The sequence below is a fragment of the Natrix helvetica genome, assembly GCF_964273705.1.
Source record: "Natrix helvetica genome assembly, chromosome: 15".
Taxonomy (NCBI): Eukaryota; Metazoa; Chordata; class Lepidosauria; order Squamata; family Natricidae; genus Natrix; species Natrix helvetica.
In genome coordinates this window covers 2,967,844-2,984,477 of record NC_138565.1, presented here as the reverse complement: position 1 = coordinate 2,984,477, position 16,634 = coordinate 2,967,844, and the positions used below count along the sequence as shown (strand labels likewise).

Below are 16,634 nucleotides of genomic sequence, written 5' to 3'. Positions count from 1 at the left end.
TTTCTTTCTTCTTCTTTCTTTTCTTTCTTTCTACCTTTCTTTCTTTCCTTTCTCTCTTCCTTCCCCTTACTTCTTCCTTTCTTCCTTCCTTCCTAACATTATTGCTGTGGCTTTAGATTTCCTTCCTTCCTCTCCTTCCTTGCTTCTTTCCCTCTCTCCTTCCTCCTTCCTTCCTTCCTTCTTTCCTAACATTATTGCTGTGGCTTTAGACCCTCCCTCCCTCCTTTCTTTCTTTCTTTCTTTCTTTCTTTCTTTCTTTCTTTCTTTCCTTTCTCTCTTTCCTTCCCTCCTCCCCTCCCCTTACTTCTTCCTTTCTTCTTTCCTTCCTAACATTATTGCTGTGGCTTTAGATTTCCTTCCTTCCTCTCCTTCCTTCCTTCTTTCCCTCTCTCCTTCCTTCCCCTTCCTTCTTGCTTCCTTCCTTCTTTCCTAACATTATTGCTGTGGCTTAAGACCCTCCCTCCCTCCCTCCCTTATCTATCTATCTATCATCTATCTATCTATCTATCTATCTATCTATCTATCTATCTATCTATCTATCTTCCTTCCTTCCTTCCTTCTTTCCTTCCTTCCTTCCTTCCTTTTCTTTGGGTACGCAAGCCCAACAGCTCTTTTTCCAGCAAGAAACACATCTGGAAAAGGAGCCAGATGTTGCTGCTGACTATGCAATGGCTTTAGCAAAAGTTGGCCAGGAGAGTGAGATGAAGAGAAGCGCTAGGGATGACTTCTGTATCCCCGGAGGGCTTTGTTAGACTCACCGCCTTCTCCCGTCAACTCAATTTTCAAAGGAAAAAATTTAATTTAGTGGGGTTTGGTTGCCTTCTCAAGCTGAATCTTATTTTCCTTTATTTGAATGCCAGGTTCTTTCAGGGGGAAAAGTGGGTGATTTCCCAGGGGTGATTAATACCAGCAGGTGCTATGAATCTTAGCTCCTCACTCACCTTATCCCAGGTAACAGGAAACAACAGAATAACAGAATTGGAAGGGACCTTGGAGGTCTTCTAGTCCAACCTCTTGCTGAAGCAGGAGACGCTACACCACTTCAGACAAATGGTTGTCCAACATCTTCTTAAAAACGTCCAATGTTGGAGCATTCACAACTTCTGGAGGGAAGCTGTTCCACTGATTAATTGTTCTAACCATCAGGAAATTTCTCCTCAGTTCTAAGTTGCTTCTCTCCTTGATTAGTTTCCATCTGTTGCTTCTTGTCTTGCCCTCAGGTGCTTTTGAGGTTAATTTGACTCCCTCTTCTTTGGGGCAGCCCCTGAGATATTGGAAGACTGATATCATGTTACCCCTAGCCCTCCTTTTCATTAAACTAGACATACCCAATTCCTGCAACCTGTTCATCAATCAATCAGATTAGAACTGGAAGGGACCTTGGAGGTCTTCTGCTCAAGCAGGAGTCCCTATACCATTACAGACAAGTGACTGTCTAGTCACTTAAAAACTTCCAGTGATGGAGCCCCCCACAACTTCTGGAGGCAAGCTGTTCCACTGGTTAATTGTTCTCACTTTTAGAAAGTTTCTCCTTAATTCCAGGCTTGATTAGTTCCCACCCATTGCTTCTTCTCCTGCCCTCAGGTGCCTTGGAGAATAGCTTGACTCCCTCTTCTTCGGGGCAACCCCTGAGATATTGGAAGGCTGCTATCCTGTCTCCCCTGGTCCTTCTGTTCACTAGACTAGCCATGCCCAGTTCCTGCAACCGTTCTTCATATATGTTCGCCTCCAGTCCCCTAATCATCTTTGCGGCTGTTCTCTGCTAGAGAAAAAATCCCCCAAGGCCACCATTTTCACGGGTCACATCTAAAGATGCAGCTCCAGAAAAAATAGACAAACCGGCATGAATCACATTCTGTTTATTGTGGTTTGCAGAAACGACTGTGTCCGAACAAGGGGACAGCGGGAAAGATCGATTTATTCCCCTCACTCTTGAAGCCCCACCCGTTCTGATTTAACCCCGCCCACTCAGCCTTGCCCACCTTCCACCATGCCCCCTTCCCAAAAACGTAGCCCTCAACTTACAATCCTTCGTTTAGCCACCATTCCAAGTTACGAAGGGGAAAGGGGAGGTGTGTGTGTGTGGTTTATAAGTCCTCGTACTTGCAACCGTTGCAGCACCCCTTGCAGTCATGTGATCGAAATATGGGCACTTAGCAACCGGATGGTGCTTTGATCACCTGACTCCCAGGGTGGGACGTCAGTGGGGCAGAAGAACAGCTGGAGCCTGTTCCCAGTGTGCCCATGCGCAGAGTTGCCAGACGAAGGGAACAGCTAAAGAACAGGGCTCGACTTGGGAGTAAGGCCACAGGTGGACGATGAATGGCCCCTCCCAGAGGGAATAAAAGAGGGGAGAAAGGGGAGTGGAGTTTGCAGGAGGCCATTAGTTCGCTTCATTGGTTCGTGACTCTCCGAGACTCCATGCCAAGTTTTGCAGAGATCAGCCTGGCAGCTCTCCAAGCCAGATAAGGTCTGTGACTGTAAATCCTCCCACAAAAGACTTTGCTCGAGGTGAAAGAGCAGAATTCATAGTCAATTAATAGAAAGACAAGGAGTTTTTCTATTAATTGACTAATTGGGAAGCCTCGGTCAGAACACAGGTGACCACGGGGATGCCGCAACGGTTGTGTGACCAATGGTCACAAGCCACTTTTTTCACTGCCGTTCCAACTTCGGATGGTCACTAAACAAACTTTCATAAGTGAAGGACTGCCCGCCTCTGTCCTTATAGGAGATTGACCTTGGCGACCACCGGTTTGCAACCAGTCCTTCCGAATTCCTTCCCTGCCTTTTTGTAATAGCTGAGCTGGCCGGCCAAGACTTCGATGTGACTTGCATTGGGGTAAATCCCTTCGCTCATCATCTCCTCGTAGAAGCAGTTCAAGATGTGGGTTTTCTCCAGCAACCCAAAGGGAACGATCTCCACCCCAGTCCAGAAAGGGTGGACGTCACTCAGGAGGGGCCGAAGAGCGGTCTGAAGCTCTTCCAGATTCTTCGGAGGCTGCAACAAGTCGCCGGAGACGTTCTGGAGGAAGTGGTGGGTGATCTCCTCGCCTCCCAGGTTGCTGATGAGAATGTAGATGGCGTTGAGGTACTCGTTCGTTTGGTTCTTCTGGAAAAACCCACCCAGGGTCTCCAAAAGAGTGTCGGGCATGAATTCCACCTCATCCAGGATAAACACGGGGATGATTTCTTCCATTTCGGCTTGAGCCACCATGTCTCCGATGGTCTCCGATAACTCCAGCTGGCAGGTGGAGACGGAGCTTTCAGTAGGGCAGTGATGCATCGTGAAATAATGGAGCACGGAACGGGGTCCCATCACCGACCGGAAGTGCTTGGCGAGAAGCCAACCGAGGTGGCTCTTGCCGACGCCGCTCGGACCGTTGAAGGAGATGACTAACGGCTTGTTATGGACGTGGGTGGCCAGGTAGTCTTTCAGCAACCCCATGACCCTCTCGATGACCACGGGCTGCCCGAAAACTTCCCGAGCCATGGTCTTCTCCAACCCATCCAGGTCGTACTTCATGAGGTTGTCATCTAGGTTCTCGATGGCGTTGAGGATCTGGAAGCAAATGATGGCCACGAACAAGAGGAGGAACTTCGTGGCTCTGCTCCGGTGTTCGGTGGGCAGGTATTTCCTCGAGCTCTCCGGATATAACACTCGGGGGTTCTTTGTTTTCCTCTTACGGCGTTTGGGTTTGGTCACCGAGAGCGGGCCAGCAGGGTCGAAAGTGAAATACTGGGAACTGTTGAAAGATGCTTGGTTGGAGATGCTGGCTAATTTGCTTTTCCCCAGGGAAAGCTGCCTCTGAAGAAGTTTCTCTCCGGGCAAGTAGCATTTTTTAAAAGCAAGGGCTGTTTTTCGAAGGCGAACCACAGCCCGCACTGGGGAGGACATCAAAGAAAACTTCTGTGGACTTTTCACGGGACTCTTTCTGCTTTCCATCTTGACGTCTTCCTGCTGGTTCGGTTTTTCTGTAGAGGGAGCAAAGGACATTTATTTATTTTTTTAAAAAAATCATTTATTTTATTTAGTTTGTCGAATATGTACGAGATGACAGGAATAAGTATAAACATGGATACGAAAGAAAGAAATGAGTACAAGTAAATGGGGACAGTCGGACAGGGACGGAAGGAACGCTGGTGCGCTTATGCACGCCCCCCTTACGGACCTCTTGGGAATGGGGTGAGGTCCACGGTGGACAGTTTGAGGTTGAAGATAGATAGATAGATAGATAGATAGATAGATAGATAGATAGATAGAAGACACACACACACACACACAGAGAGAGAGATAGACAGATAGACACAGAGAAAGATAGATAGATAATAGTCAGACAGACAGACATAAAGATAGAAAGGATAGATAGATAGATAGATAGATAGATAGATAGATAGATAGATAGATAGATAGATAGATAGAAGACAGAGAGAGAGAGACAGATAGACACAGAGAAAGATAGATAGATAATAGTCAGACAGACATAAAGATAGAAAGGATAGATAGATGATAGATAGATAGATAGTAGAAAGAGAGAGAGAGAGAGACAGATAGACAGAGGAAGATAGATAGATAATAGAGTCAGACAGAGAGACACACATGGATAGATAGACAGATAGTAGACACACACACACAGAGACAGATAGACAGAGAAAGATAGATAGATAATAGTCAGACAGACAGACATAAAGATAGAAAGGATGGATAGATATAGATAGATAGATAGATAGATAGATAGATAGATAGATAGATAGATAGATAGATAGATAGGTCTCTGTTTTCTCTCTCTCTCTCTCTCTCTCTGAAGTGATGGACAGATGGAGGAGAGAGAGAGACACAGAGAGAGAGACGCACACAGAGAGAATGAAATGGATTACATTGTGCACCGTTTCTGCCCTTCCTCCCCACCCTTCCATGGTTTTCCAAAGTTGGTCGCAGGGGACCAGCTCTTTCAGGAGCTTAGCACTCTGGCTGAAGCCTCCCTTGCAACCAGGACCTGGCACATGGGATAGAGCAACACTCCCTCCAGGCTGCCCATGACGGGCACACTTTCTCCTCTCCCTAAGATCCCGCAACAAAGAGAGAGACCACAGAATGGCCTGGATGGCCATTCTGTGGTCTTCCCTGCCCTCTGCTGGCCAGCTGCATTTCTGCAGCCCAGCTCTGGGAGTACACAGGTAAGCCTTTGACAGCCAAATGGGCCGGGACGTTGCGGCCGTCATAAGTACATGCCAGTTGCCCAGCCTCTGAATTTGGATCATGTGACTGTGGAGAACGCCGCAACGGTCGCTAAGTGTGAAAAACGGGCCCACGTCGCTTTTTTTCCGTGGGGTTGTAACTTTGAAACAGTCACTAAACGAATCGGTGTAAGTCCTGCCTGTACTCTGGATGTGCTCGTCCTCCAGAGCTTCCCTGTGATACCTGTACATGAGTTACTGAGTCATGGGTATAGTGAGTATGAACTGGGCATGGCTAATCTAGAGAAGGACCAGGGGAGACAGGATAGCAGTCTTCCAATATTTGAGGGGCTGCCACAGAGAGGAGGAGGGGGTCAAGCTATTTTCCAAAGTACCTGAGGGCCAGACAAGGAATAATGGATGGAAACTGACCAAGGAGAGATTCAACCTAGAAATAAGGAGGAACTTTCTGACAGTGAGAGCAATCAACCAATGGAACAGAAGTTGCCTTCAGACATTGTGGGAGCTTCATCCTTGGAAGCTTTCAAGAAGAGACCGGACTGCCCTTTGTCAGTGTAGAGTCTCCTGCTTGAGTGAGGGGGTTGGAATAGATGACCTACAAGATCCCTTCCAACTCTGTTAGTCTATTATTATTCTTTTATTCAGAAGTTGTGGGAGCTTCATCCCTGGAAGCTTTCAAGAAGAGACTGGACTGCCATCTGTCGGAAATAGTGTAGGGTCTCCTCCTTGGGCACGGGGGTTGGCCTAGATGACCTACAAGGTCCCTTCCAACTCAGTTCATCTTTTAGAATCTGTTAGAGCTTCGTCTTAGGTCTGTGCGTGCATGCATGTTCTATGGGCAGCAGCTTCTCCCAAGCAGCCTTTGTCCGACGCGCCACAACTCAACAACTCCAGCCAGGCAGACGGAGCTGTTTCCCTTCATCGTTCCTCTTTCTCATCTTCCGTCACCCGGTTTCGTCGTATTCGTTGTGTACAGTGACAATAAAGGCTATCTGTGTTTGTCCTCCGTGGTCTGTGACGACGAGACAATGAATTTCTCAGGAACCTCACCGACGTGTTCCAACAAAGCCTCTGGCTCCTATGCTTGGGTCACGCTTAGGTGGCTTGTGAAAGCCTGCGTCAATCTCCCGGCTGCACAGATTGCATCGGGCAATTCTCTCTGCTTCAAAGATAATTATTAACTGTGATTCCTGGAGGGGGGGGCAGTTAGGAAGAACTGAGCAAACCAGTTGGATCTCATTCCGGGCTTGTCAGCGGCCCAGATTTCCCTCTTTCAGTACAGAAGGAGAAAGGGACTAAGGATCCGTTTGAATTTCGGCTTCTTAAATTCTCAAAGCAGGGGGGGAGGAAAGGGTTACAGGTAGTTCTTGATGTTGTAATAATAATTAATTAATTTATTAAATTTCTAGACCGCCCCCTCTCCCAGGAGGGACTCGGGGCGGTGTACAGGCATAAATTTAAAACATTTAAAACATTGTGACTCGTTTAGCGGCCGCTCAAAGTCCGACGGCGCTGAACCGCCGTGGCAAGAGCACGGGGCGACATTCGCTTGACGCCGTGTCTCGCTGAACGGCTGGACATTTCCGGGGGCCGGTTGCAGTCGTTGACCGAGACCGCCTGCGTTTCTTTGCAACACTGCACGTGGCTCGAAGTTTGATTTCCGTTTTGTGGAACGGAATTTATTTTCCCTCTCCCCCAAAAATTGCTTGCTTCAGACTTCGCCTGCGTCAGTTTAAGGCGAAACTCCTCCTTGATTGATCTTGCACGGTTTGCAATGCTTTGTTTGGGTGTTTTTTAAAAAAATATGGGAAAAAAGACCCCCTTTCCCAAAATGATGCCCAGCAGGTTTTACAAGAGGTGAAAACTTCCAGCGTTGCAGACGAGTTGAAAGTTCTAACTAAGAGAGTTTGTTTTCCTAAATTCACTTCCTTGCCATTTTTTCCCCATTTGTTTCTTCGGCTCCACATGTGGCTTGTTGGAATCGGAAATGAGTCATGGCCATCAAGAAGCAGGGAAAAAAAACCTATCTCAAAAGCTGGGTTGCCAAGGAGGAGGAAGAGAAGGAGGAGGAGGAGGAGGAGGAGGAGGAGGAGGAGGAGGAGGAGGAGGAGGAGGAGGAGGAGGAGGAGGAGGAGGAGGAGGAAGACTATGGGGTCCTTGATGCTCTGTAAGTTTGGTTGTTTTCTTGCAGAGGTTTCATTAGCCAAACTAGGTAACGTCATCAGTGCTAGAAGACGGAGAAGGAGGAAGAAGAGGAGGAGGAGGAGGAGGAGGAGGAAAAGGAGGAGGAGGAGGAGGGCTAGGGGGTCCTTGATGCACTGTAAGCTTGGCTGTTTTCTTGCAGAAGTCTCACAAAGGAGGAGGAGGAGAAGAGGAGGAGGAGAAAGAAGAAGAGGAGGAGGAGGAAGAAGAAGAGGAGGAGGAGGAAGAAGAAGAAGAGGAGGAGGAGGAGGAGGATTGTGGGGTCCTTGATGGTCTTGCTGGTTTTCTTGCAGATGTTTCATTAGCCAACTAGGGAACATCATCAGTGCTAGAAGACGGAGGAGGAGGAGGAGGAGATGAAGAAGAAGAATTAGAATTAGAAGAGGAGGAGGAGGAGGAGATGAAGAAGAAGAATTAGAATTAGAAGAGGAGGAGGAGGAGGAGATGAAGAAGAAGAATTAGAATTAGAAGAGGAGGAGGAGGAGGACGACGACTGTGGGGTCCTTGGTGTTCCCCGTGCTTGGTGGTTTCCTTGCAGATGTTTTACGACAAGTTAGTCATGTCTAGAAGTTGTTGTTTTTTCACCAGCCTCTCCGCCTCTGACCGATAACCGATGCCCCCCAAATGAAATATTTAAAACTCTAGTTGGTTCTTTGAACCGAAACTTCCTAAAGCACTGATGATGTTACCTAGTTGGGTCAGGAAACGTCTGCCACAAAACAACGAAGCTCAGAGCTACAGTGTATACACAGGGAGCGAGTTACACTCAGTGGCACTGATGGTGTTATCTAGTTGGGTAATAAAACGGCTGCAAGAAGATAACCAAGCAGAGAGAGTAGCAAGGACTCCGCAGTCCTCCTCCTCCTCCTCTCCACAAACCCCACTCTCTTCTAGCACTGATGATGTTCCCTAGCTGGGTCATGAAACCTCTGCAAGCAAACCACCAAGCTAACACCCGTATCTGAACAGAGCACAAGTCACCTCCACCAGCACTGATGTTTTTACCTAGTTGGGTGATGAGATGCCTGCAAGCAAAGGAGCAAGACCCCGCGCCCCCCCCCCCCACAAACAAGGCTCCATTTCCCAAAGCGCCCACCAACCCTGGCCAAGCTGCAGCCTTCGCAGCTCACAGCTTCCCATCCCATTCAACTGCTGACCCTCCCCATACCATCCATCCTCCACCCACAGGAAAGCAGGACATTTACTGTACCAAGCGTCTGATTCGGGGAGCTTCAGCAGCCGGGGATCGTCTTCTCTTCTGCAGAGGAAAGCCACCCGTCCCATTGCTCAGGGATCGGATTCGGCTGGGGGAAAGTCCAGCTGTGGGTTCAGAGGCCCCGTCACCTGCTTTTGGTGTGCGTGTGTGAGAAAGAAAGAGGAAAACAGCACACCAGGGAGGAGACCGCTTTCCTTCTTCCTCATGCTTCCTTCTCCATCTGCACACGCCCGGCTGCCACAGCTCTTATCTCAGTTGCGCTGCAGCTAAGTTTTGGCCGAGGGCCTGAGGGCTGGCTGAGAGCTCTGTCTGTTGCAAGAGAGGTTCTGCTTCCACTCTCTCTCTCTCTCACACACACACAAGCACACAACTCTCCTTTGCCAACGGCTCTCTGCATTGGCTGCCTCCCGGCTGCACAGGAAACTCGCTTTTAATGACGGGGTGGGTTGGACATGCTCTCAACACTGACCAGCCAACCAGGTTCAGGTCAGCTAGAGAGAGGGGGGGGGAGACAGAGAGACAGAGAGAGAGAGAGAGAGAGAGAGAGACAGACAGACACGCCCAAAGAGAGAGACACACAGAGACACACACACAGAGAGAGAGGCAAAGGGGTGTTTAGAAAGAGAGAAAGAAAGAGAGAGACAGAGAGAGACAGAGTGAGAAAGTGAAAGACACAAGACAGAGAGAGAGACAGAGACAGACAGACAGAGAAAGACAGAGAGAGAGACAGAGAGAGAAAGACACACAGAGAGAAAGAAAGAGAGACAGAGAGAGAGTGTGTGAGACAGAGAAAGAGAGACAGAGAGAGAGTGAGAGTGTGTGAGAGAGACAGAGAGACACAGAGAAAGAGAGAGAGAGGCAGAGATACAGAGACAAACACAAAGAGAGAGAGACAGAGACACACAGAGAGAGAGAGAGGCAAAGGGGTGTTTAGAAAGAGAGAAAGAGAGAGACAGAGAGAGAGACAGAGTGAGAAAGAGAAAGACACAAGAGAGAGAGAGACACAGAGAGACAGAGAAAGAGAGAGTGTGTGTGTGAGAGAGAGAGAGTGAGAGAGGCAAAGGGGTGTTTAAGAAAGAGACAGAGAGACAGAGAAAGACAGACAGAGAAAGACAGAGGGGGGGGGCAGGGCAAATGGGTGTTTAGAAAGGGAGCCAAGGAATGCGTTGAGTCCAGCAGGACAATGGGGACATTCCCGCAACAGGCAGAAGCCGTTTTTCCTGAAACTTTGAGGTCAGGGGTGGTTGGGTGTTCAAGCATGGCCTCTTTTCCTCATTAGCGCTCGAGCGATGGTCTCAGCCAGCCAGTAAAAGCCAGAGGAAGGAAGAAGTGAAAATATTCTGAACTCCAAGGATAGTCAACTTCCTTCCTCTTCAGTTCCACTCCTGGGCACTTGGGACCCATGCAATTTCTTATTTTTGCCTTTGCTGCCCTTCCTGAAGTCATGCCTACTTCCCCAAAGTAGGGTGATCTGCTCGTCCCATCCACGTACGAACCGGGCCTGGCCTGGTTAACATCCCTACCTACCCAAAGGTGCCTTTTTTTCCCCCAGGAGGCCACTGGACTTTCTTGGGGTTTTTTTCTTTTCTTTTGAAGATGTTTCCTTTCTCATCCGAGAAGCTTCTTCTGCTCTGACTGCACGGTGGGGAATGGAAGGATTGATACTCCTTGCAGACAGCTGGTCATTTGCATCCTTTTTAGAGGGTCCTTGAGGCCACTTGGAGGTTTCTCTGTGCCTTCAAGGGCCCCTGAGTGATGCTCCTGATTCCTGCAGTCTGCAATCCCCCCCCCTTTCTGGAAATCCATGCCTACTCCCACACCGTTCGAAGGGTATTTATCCCAAATTGTAGAGCAGTCTGTAGAGATTCTCAGCCATCCAGGTCAATTCCATTCCCCTGCCATCCAGTCGGAGCTGAAGAAGCTTCTTGGATGCAAAGCAAAATGTCTTCAAAAGAAAAAACCAGAAAGTCCAGTTGCCGCTTGGGGGAAAAAAAAGCACCTTTGACCTGGATGACAGAGAATCTCTACCGACTTTGACCCCTATCTACCCTGACAGATTCAGCTCATCTGAGCCCAAATATTTCCTGCAAGACAAACATTTTCTACCCACTGAAGCTTATTTCTCTTGAGTCCTGAACCAATGAAGGGAACGAATGGTCTCCTGCAAACTCCACTCCCCTTTCGCCCCTCTTTTATTTCCTCTGGGAGGGGCCGTTCATCGTCCACCTGTGGCCTTACTCCCAAGTCGACCCCTGTTATTTAGCTCTTCCCTTCGTCTGGCCGCTCTGCGCATGCGCACACTGAGAACAGGCTCCAGCTGTTCATCTGATGTCTGACTCCGAAGGCAGCTGGTAACTGGCATACGGCTCTGACCCCCTCTCTGCCTCGGACGCAGAGCCCTCATCAGAGCCTTCCCCAGACTCCAGGACTGGCCCATCTTCCTCCCCAACCCTCCTCACTGTCCGAATCTGCTGCCACAAGAAAGCCCTGGTCACTCACCATTGGGAGGGTCTTCTCTAGCTAGCTCCATCTATGACATTCCTCAGCTTCCCTTGTCGGGACAACCGCTTGATGTTTTGTTCCGGACTTTCTGCTCTCTTACTCTATCAGCCTGGGAGATGACCACATGCAAATGTACTGAGGGAGCTTCGACAATGGACAGATTATGCTCCCCTCTTTTGCATATCTGATGCAAAAGCCCTAAAGGTTGAAGCCCACAGCGGAAAAGCAGAAAGAAATGACAAAAGGTGAAGCAAGAAAAGAAGAAGAGGAAAATGCAATTTTAGAGATAAGAGTCTATTGCAGTCTGAAACCCAGTGGCAGGAACTGGGTAGGTCTCGTTTAATAGGAAAGAAGGACGACCTCCCCAAAATGTTGGAAATGCGAATCGATACCCGGAACGTATTACCATTTTTGGTGGACCTGTGAGGAGGCTAAAAAGTTTTTGGAAAAAGATCAAAAGTTGGCTGGAGGCAATAACGGGAGTTAAAATAGAATGGACACCTGAATTTTTTTTAAAATTAGGAATAATGTCTGCGAAATACAAAAAAGAAATCCAGTATTTAATACTACATATAATTACGGCGGCAAGGATTGCCTTTGCCCAGAAATGGAAAAACAAACTTACTCCAAGCGAAGATGAAATAATAAGAAAGGTTATGGACTGTGCTGAAATGGACAAATTAACTAAAGAAATTCAGGGAAAAGAAGAATCGGAATTCTATCAGATATGGGATAAATGATATAGGTGGATAGAGGAAAGAAACAAGAATCAATGAAGGAATGTAACCAAACTCAAAAACAATAGTTGTGAGTAAAATAAGAGAGTTAAGAAAGGTGAAATCCAAATGAAATACAATAGAAGGGGAAATAATATAAGGTGAGCGGTATCGATTGATAATTGCTACTAGAAAGTACAGGAAGCTCCTGTTTGTATTGCATTGTGTAAATGTGTTGTACGTCTAAGTTTTGTGTGTGTGCTTTTTACAGGTTTGTTAATAAAATTGAAAAATTGAAAAAAAGAAAGAAAGAAAAGAAGGATAGGGGAGACATGATAGCAGTCTTCCAATATCTCAGAGGCTGCCCCAAAGAAGAGGGAGTCAAGCTGTTCTCCAAAGCACCAGAAGGCAGAACAAGAAGCAATGGGTGAAAACTAATCAAGGAGAGAAGCAACTTAGAACTAAGGAGGAATTTCCTGACACTGAGAATAATTAATCAGTGGAACAGAAGTTGCCTCCAGATGGGCGCTCCACCACTGGAGGCTTTGAAGAAGAGCACTGGATAAGCATTTGTTTGAAATGGCTTTGGGTCTCCTGCTCGAGCAGGGAGTTGGACTAGAGGACCTCTAAGGTCCCTTCCAACTCTGATATTCTATGTTCGAGGTGGATGAGAACGAAAGGTCTTCCAAGAAAAACCAGAAAGTCCTGTTGCCTCCTGAAAAAAAGCACCTTGGGGGGGACAACCATGATCTGGGAGATGAGGAGCTCCATAGACAAGGAGAAGGAGGTGGAGTAGAGAGAGAGGAGGAGAAGGAGGAGAAAAGGGGGGAAGGGGAAGGAGGTAGAAGGAAGGAGAGACAGAAGGTTTCAAGGTTTTGATTATGATCTTTAAAGCGCTCCATGGCACAGGGCCTAGTTATATGCAGGATCGCATCCTGCCCCACACATCCCTACGACCAATTCGCTCACACAGAGAGGGACTTCTCCGGGTGCCGTCCGCCAAACAGTGTCGGGGGGCGACACCCAGGAGCAGAGCCTTCTCTGTGATGGGCCCAGCCCTGTGGAATGACCTCCCCCGTGACATCAGGATTACTTCCGATCTCCGCTCCTTCCGTGTACAGCTGAAGACCCACCTCTTTCAATTATCCGGCCTGGCTCAATCGCAATCGTAATTTTCCCATTCCTCCAAACTGTTTTTTAAATTGTTCTTAAATATTAATTTTATTGGGTTTTTACAATTGGGGTATTTTAAAGTAGATTTTTAACTGTCTATTGATGTAATTTGTTTCCTCCTCCGTGTATATGTATATGTGTTGTGTATGTATGTACGTTTGGTGTTGTTATGTATTTTATGTTATATGCTCCATTGTACGCCGCCCCGAGTCCTACTTGGAAAGGGAGCGGCTAATAAATCCAAATTTATTATTATTATTATTATTAGAAGGGGAATATCTACGTGCTGAAATTCTTACTTTCTGTCTCTCTCTCCATGCTCTCTCCCTACAATCATTTGCACGCCGTTTTTGGGACTGCTGCTTGTGCCTAACTCTAGAAAAATATTTAGCAGCAACCATCCGATGGGAGGGAGGGAGGGGCATTCTCCCAGTTCACTGACGGAAACTGCTTTGCATGCGATATCATCCAGAACCTGCCAAACAGGGTTATCCACTTCAGGTGGAATGATGGATGGATGCATGGATGGCCTGCGGTAGCTTAGCTTCATGTCCAGCTGCATTTGCCACGCAAGAAAACTAGGATTTATTTCCGTTGTTCCCCAATGAACTCTTGTTTGCAGGCCCTAGCATACTATTCAAAGTGTCGTCTCTTCTCTAATGCAATTGACATCCTGAATCTTAAAAGTGTCTTAATTCAGGATGGAAAGCAGAGGCGTTTTTTAGACCACGGAAGACAGACTCATTGGGTTGGGAGGGATCTTGGAGGTCTTCTAATCTAGCGGCCACCAACTGGTGGTCCGTGAGAAAATGTTGGTGGTCCACAGAAAAATGATTTGCCTTTTTTATATGGCAGACATGATGATGGCCAAAGCAGGACTTGGGAGACGTGAAATCAATGGTACAGACAACATTTATGTTTGCTGCTGCTGCTACTGTATTTAGCTTGTTGAGCTCAGCAATAAATTCTGGGGCCAGCCAGAAAGGGCTCCAGGCTGGCGGCTTTGTCTGAAAAGGAAACGGAAATTTGCAAAAGATTTGCAAAGGGAAAGGAAATGTAATGTCCTGGGATAACAGCCTGAAAACAGCCCGAAAAACGAAGCACACGCTGGCCAGCTGGTGCACATGTATTCCAATTTGGGAACTTGGTGTCGAAAAGATTCGCCATCCCTGGTCTAGGGGTTAAGGCACCAGGCTAAAGAGCAGGAGACCGTGAGTTCTAGTCCTGCTTTTAGGCATGAAAGCCACCTGGGTGACTTTGGGCCAATTCACCAGGAGGCAGTGAGCGCTAGCCCCCACCTTAGCCGTGAAAGCTGGCCGGGTGACTTTGGGCCAGTCACTCTCAGACCGGCCCACCTCGCAGGGTTGTTGTTGTTGAGGAAAATAGGAAGAGGAAAGTCTGTTGGATATGTTTGTTGCCTTGTAAAAATAATGAAGGCAGGATACAAATAACAAGGCATGCATAAATTTTGAATTGTTTTAAGAGATGGGCAGCAAAAGATATAGACAGAGAGAGAGACAGACGGTGGATAGATAAATATAGATAGCTATAGATACAGTAGATAGCTAGATAGATAATGGATGGATAGATATAGATGATAGATATAGATATATAGATATGTATTTGTGTTACAACCCCTGGTATGCCTAAATATGGGAGGAAGGTCACTACTCCCTCTTTCTGTCCTTCGGCTTATCACAGAAGACCATGCAGGCAGAAAACCATATTTTTAAACATTAAAAATAAAAATATGGTTTTCTGCCTGCATGGTCTTCTGTGATAAGCCGAAGGACAGAAAGAGGGAGTAGTGACCTTCCTCCCATATTTAGGCATACCAGGGGTTGTAACACAAATACATACCTATTTCCCTGGCTCAACTGATAAGGAAGTGAGCCCGTGGCTTAGTGGCTAAGACTTCTGCCTAAGATATACAGCCCGGGTTCAAATCCCAGTAAGGGTATGGCTAGCTGATGAGAGCTAATTAGCTCGAAATAGATCTATACTAGTCTCCCTTTATTTATTTATCAGTACAAATACAACATATATATATATATATATAGATATATATATATATATATAGATAGATAGATAGATAGATAGATAGATAGATAGATAGATAGATAGATAGATAGATAGATAGATAGATAGATAGATACAGTAGATAGCTAGATAGATGGATGGTTGATATATAGATAGGGATATAGATAGATAGATACTGGTAGACAAATATATATCTAATGGATGGATGATAAAGATATAGATAGGGATAGATATATAATGGATGGATAGATGATAGATATATAGATAGGGGTAAATGGATAGATAGATAATGGATGGATGATAGATGGATGATATAGTTAGTGATGGACATGTTATTTCAGTTATTTGGAGAAATAATAAAGGCAAAATAAAAACTGAACAATTTTTTAAAAATGCTCCACGATTGTACACATCTTAGAAGTGTACATGGTCAAAATATTATATATCGCTGTTGCATTTCACTGTCCCCAATAAGAGACATCATGATCTGTTGAAAAGAAACCAGAAGTCACCTGTTATGTTTCTTAACTCTGGTGCTTCTTCTTCTCCTCCTCCTCCTCTTGCATTTCCCTCCACCCCCTTTGGTTTTGCTGTTGTATGCAAAAGTTTTAGTAAGTATAATGAACGACTGGGACCTAGCAATGCAGCTTTCTTTTGGATACGACCCCACGCTTTAACCATCGGCAAACAAGGGAACTGATTGGAAAATGCCTCGTCTTGTCCTTCAGAGGAAACAGGAAGGAGGAACCGGTGAACGGCTTCAGTTTGGAATATCATGCTTTTAGTGGTCAGCGAATAGGAGCTCACGTTGGAAGGGAAGAAAGAGGAAACAAGGTTATTTGAAATTAGGGGCAACAAAGAACCAGAAAAGAACCGGGAGAATTGTTAGGATTTCCAGTTTGGTCTAGTGTAGCGATGGTGAATCTCTTCGGCACAAAATGTCCGAACTGGAATGTGTGTGCATGAGCTGGGAATCCAAAGAACAGCTGGCCTGTTTTTTGGCCTTTTTCCCAGCTGTTTTTGGCCCGAAATAAGCTAGAAAACAACCTGGGTTTTGGGGCCATTTTCTCCTTGAACCACCCAAACGTATCGACAATCCAACGGCAGGAAACCAATTATAGAGGTGAACCAGGTTCTGTATTGGGGGTGGGGAAGTATTTTGCTAATCTTGCTAACGTAGGTAGTCCTTCACCTACGACCACAAATGAGCCCAACATTATCTGTGGCTAAGCAAGACATTTGAGTTTCCCCCCACTTTACGACCTTTCTTGCCACCGTTGTTAAAGTGAACCGCTGCAGCTGTTAAAAGAGTTGAACTCTGGTGCTGGAGAAGACTCCTACGAATCCGTTGGACTGCAAGGCCATCCAACCGGTCGGTCCTAGAGGAGATCAACCCTGGCTGCTCTTTAGAAGGCCAGATCCTGAAGAGGAAACTCAAAGACTTTGGCCACCTAATGAGAAGGAAGAAGGACTCCCTGGAGAAGAGCCTCATGCTGGGAATGATGGAGGGCAGAAGGGGATGGCAGAGGAGGTGGCTGGAGGGAGTCACCTGACAATTAGAACATGGACATGACTTTGCAACTCAC

At 46.7% G+C, this 16,634-nt stretch overlaps 1 protein-coding gene and 1 long non-coding RNA gene across 3 annotated transcripts in view; both read right to left on the bottom strand.

Annotated features, from left to right (window-relative positions):
- Positions 1-1,824: 1,824 nt before the first annotated feature.
- On the bottom strand, positions 1,825-11,228 carry TOR4A (torsin family 4 member A). 2 transcript variants are annotated; one of them, XM_081967296.1, is made up of 2 exons: positions 11,117-11,228; positions 1,825-3,975 (listed from the first exon to the last, which is right to left on the bottom strand). In XM_081967296.1, the coding sequence occupies exons 1-2, from the start codon at positions 11,145-11,147 to the stop codon at positions 2,726-2,728; spliced, it is 1,281 nt and encodes a 426-aa protein (XP_081823422.1). In that variant the 5' UTR covers positions 11,148-11,228; the 3' UTR covers positions 1,825-2,725. The 2 variants fall into 2 exon arrangements, with proteins under 2 accessions (XP_081823422.1, XP_081823423.1); XM_081967297.1 differs by lacking the exon at positions 11,117-11,228 and adding an exon at positions 8,612-9,114 and having other exon boundaries at positions 1,827-3,975.
- A 5,215-nt stretch (positions 11,229-16,443) lies between these two features.
- The window catches only part of LOC309399485, a 338,217-nt gene continuing 338,026 nt past the window's right edge, over positions 16,444-16,634 (bottom strand). The window contains exon 3 of the long non-coding RNA XR_014176530.1: positions 16,444-16,499. This is a non-coding gene — a long non-coding RNA (uncharacterized lncRNA). The remainder of the gene's footprint in view (positions 16,500-16,634) is intronic.

What these genes read in the sequence shown, in the direction of transcription:
- TOR4A (XM_081967296.1), bottom strand. Translation starts at nt 11,147, where the DNA reads ATGGAGCTAGCTAGAGAAGACCCTCCCAATG. An exon ending in TAGAGAAGACCCTCCCAATG is followed by an intron (nt 3,976 to 11,116) that starts GTGAGTGACCAG and finishes CTCCCTCTACAG; the next exon opens with AAAAACCGAACCAGCAGGAA.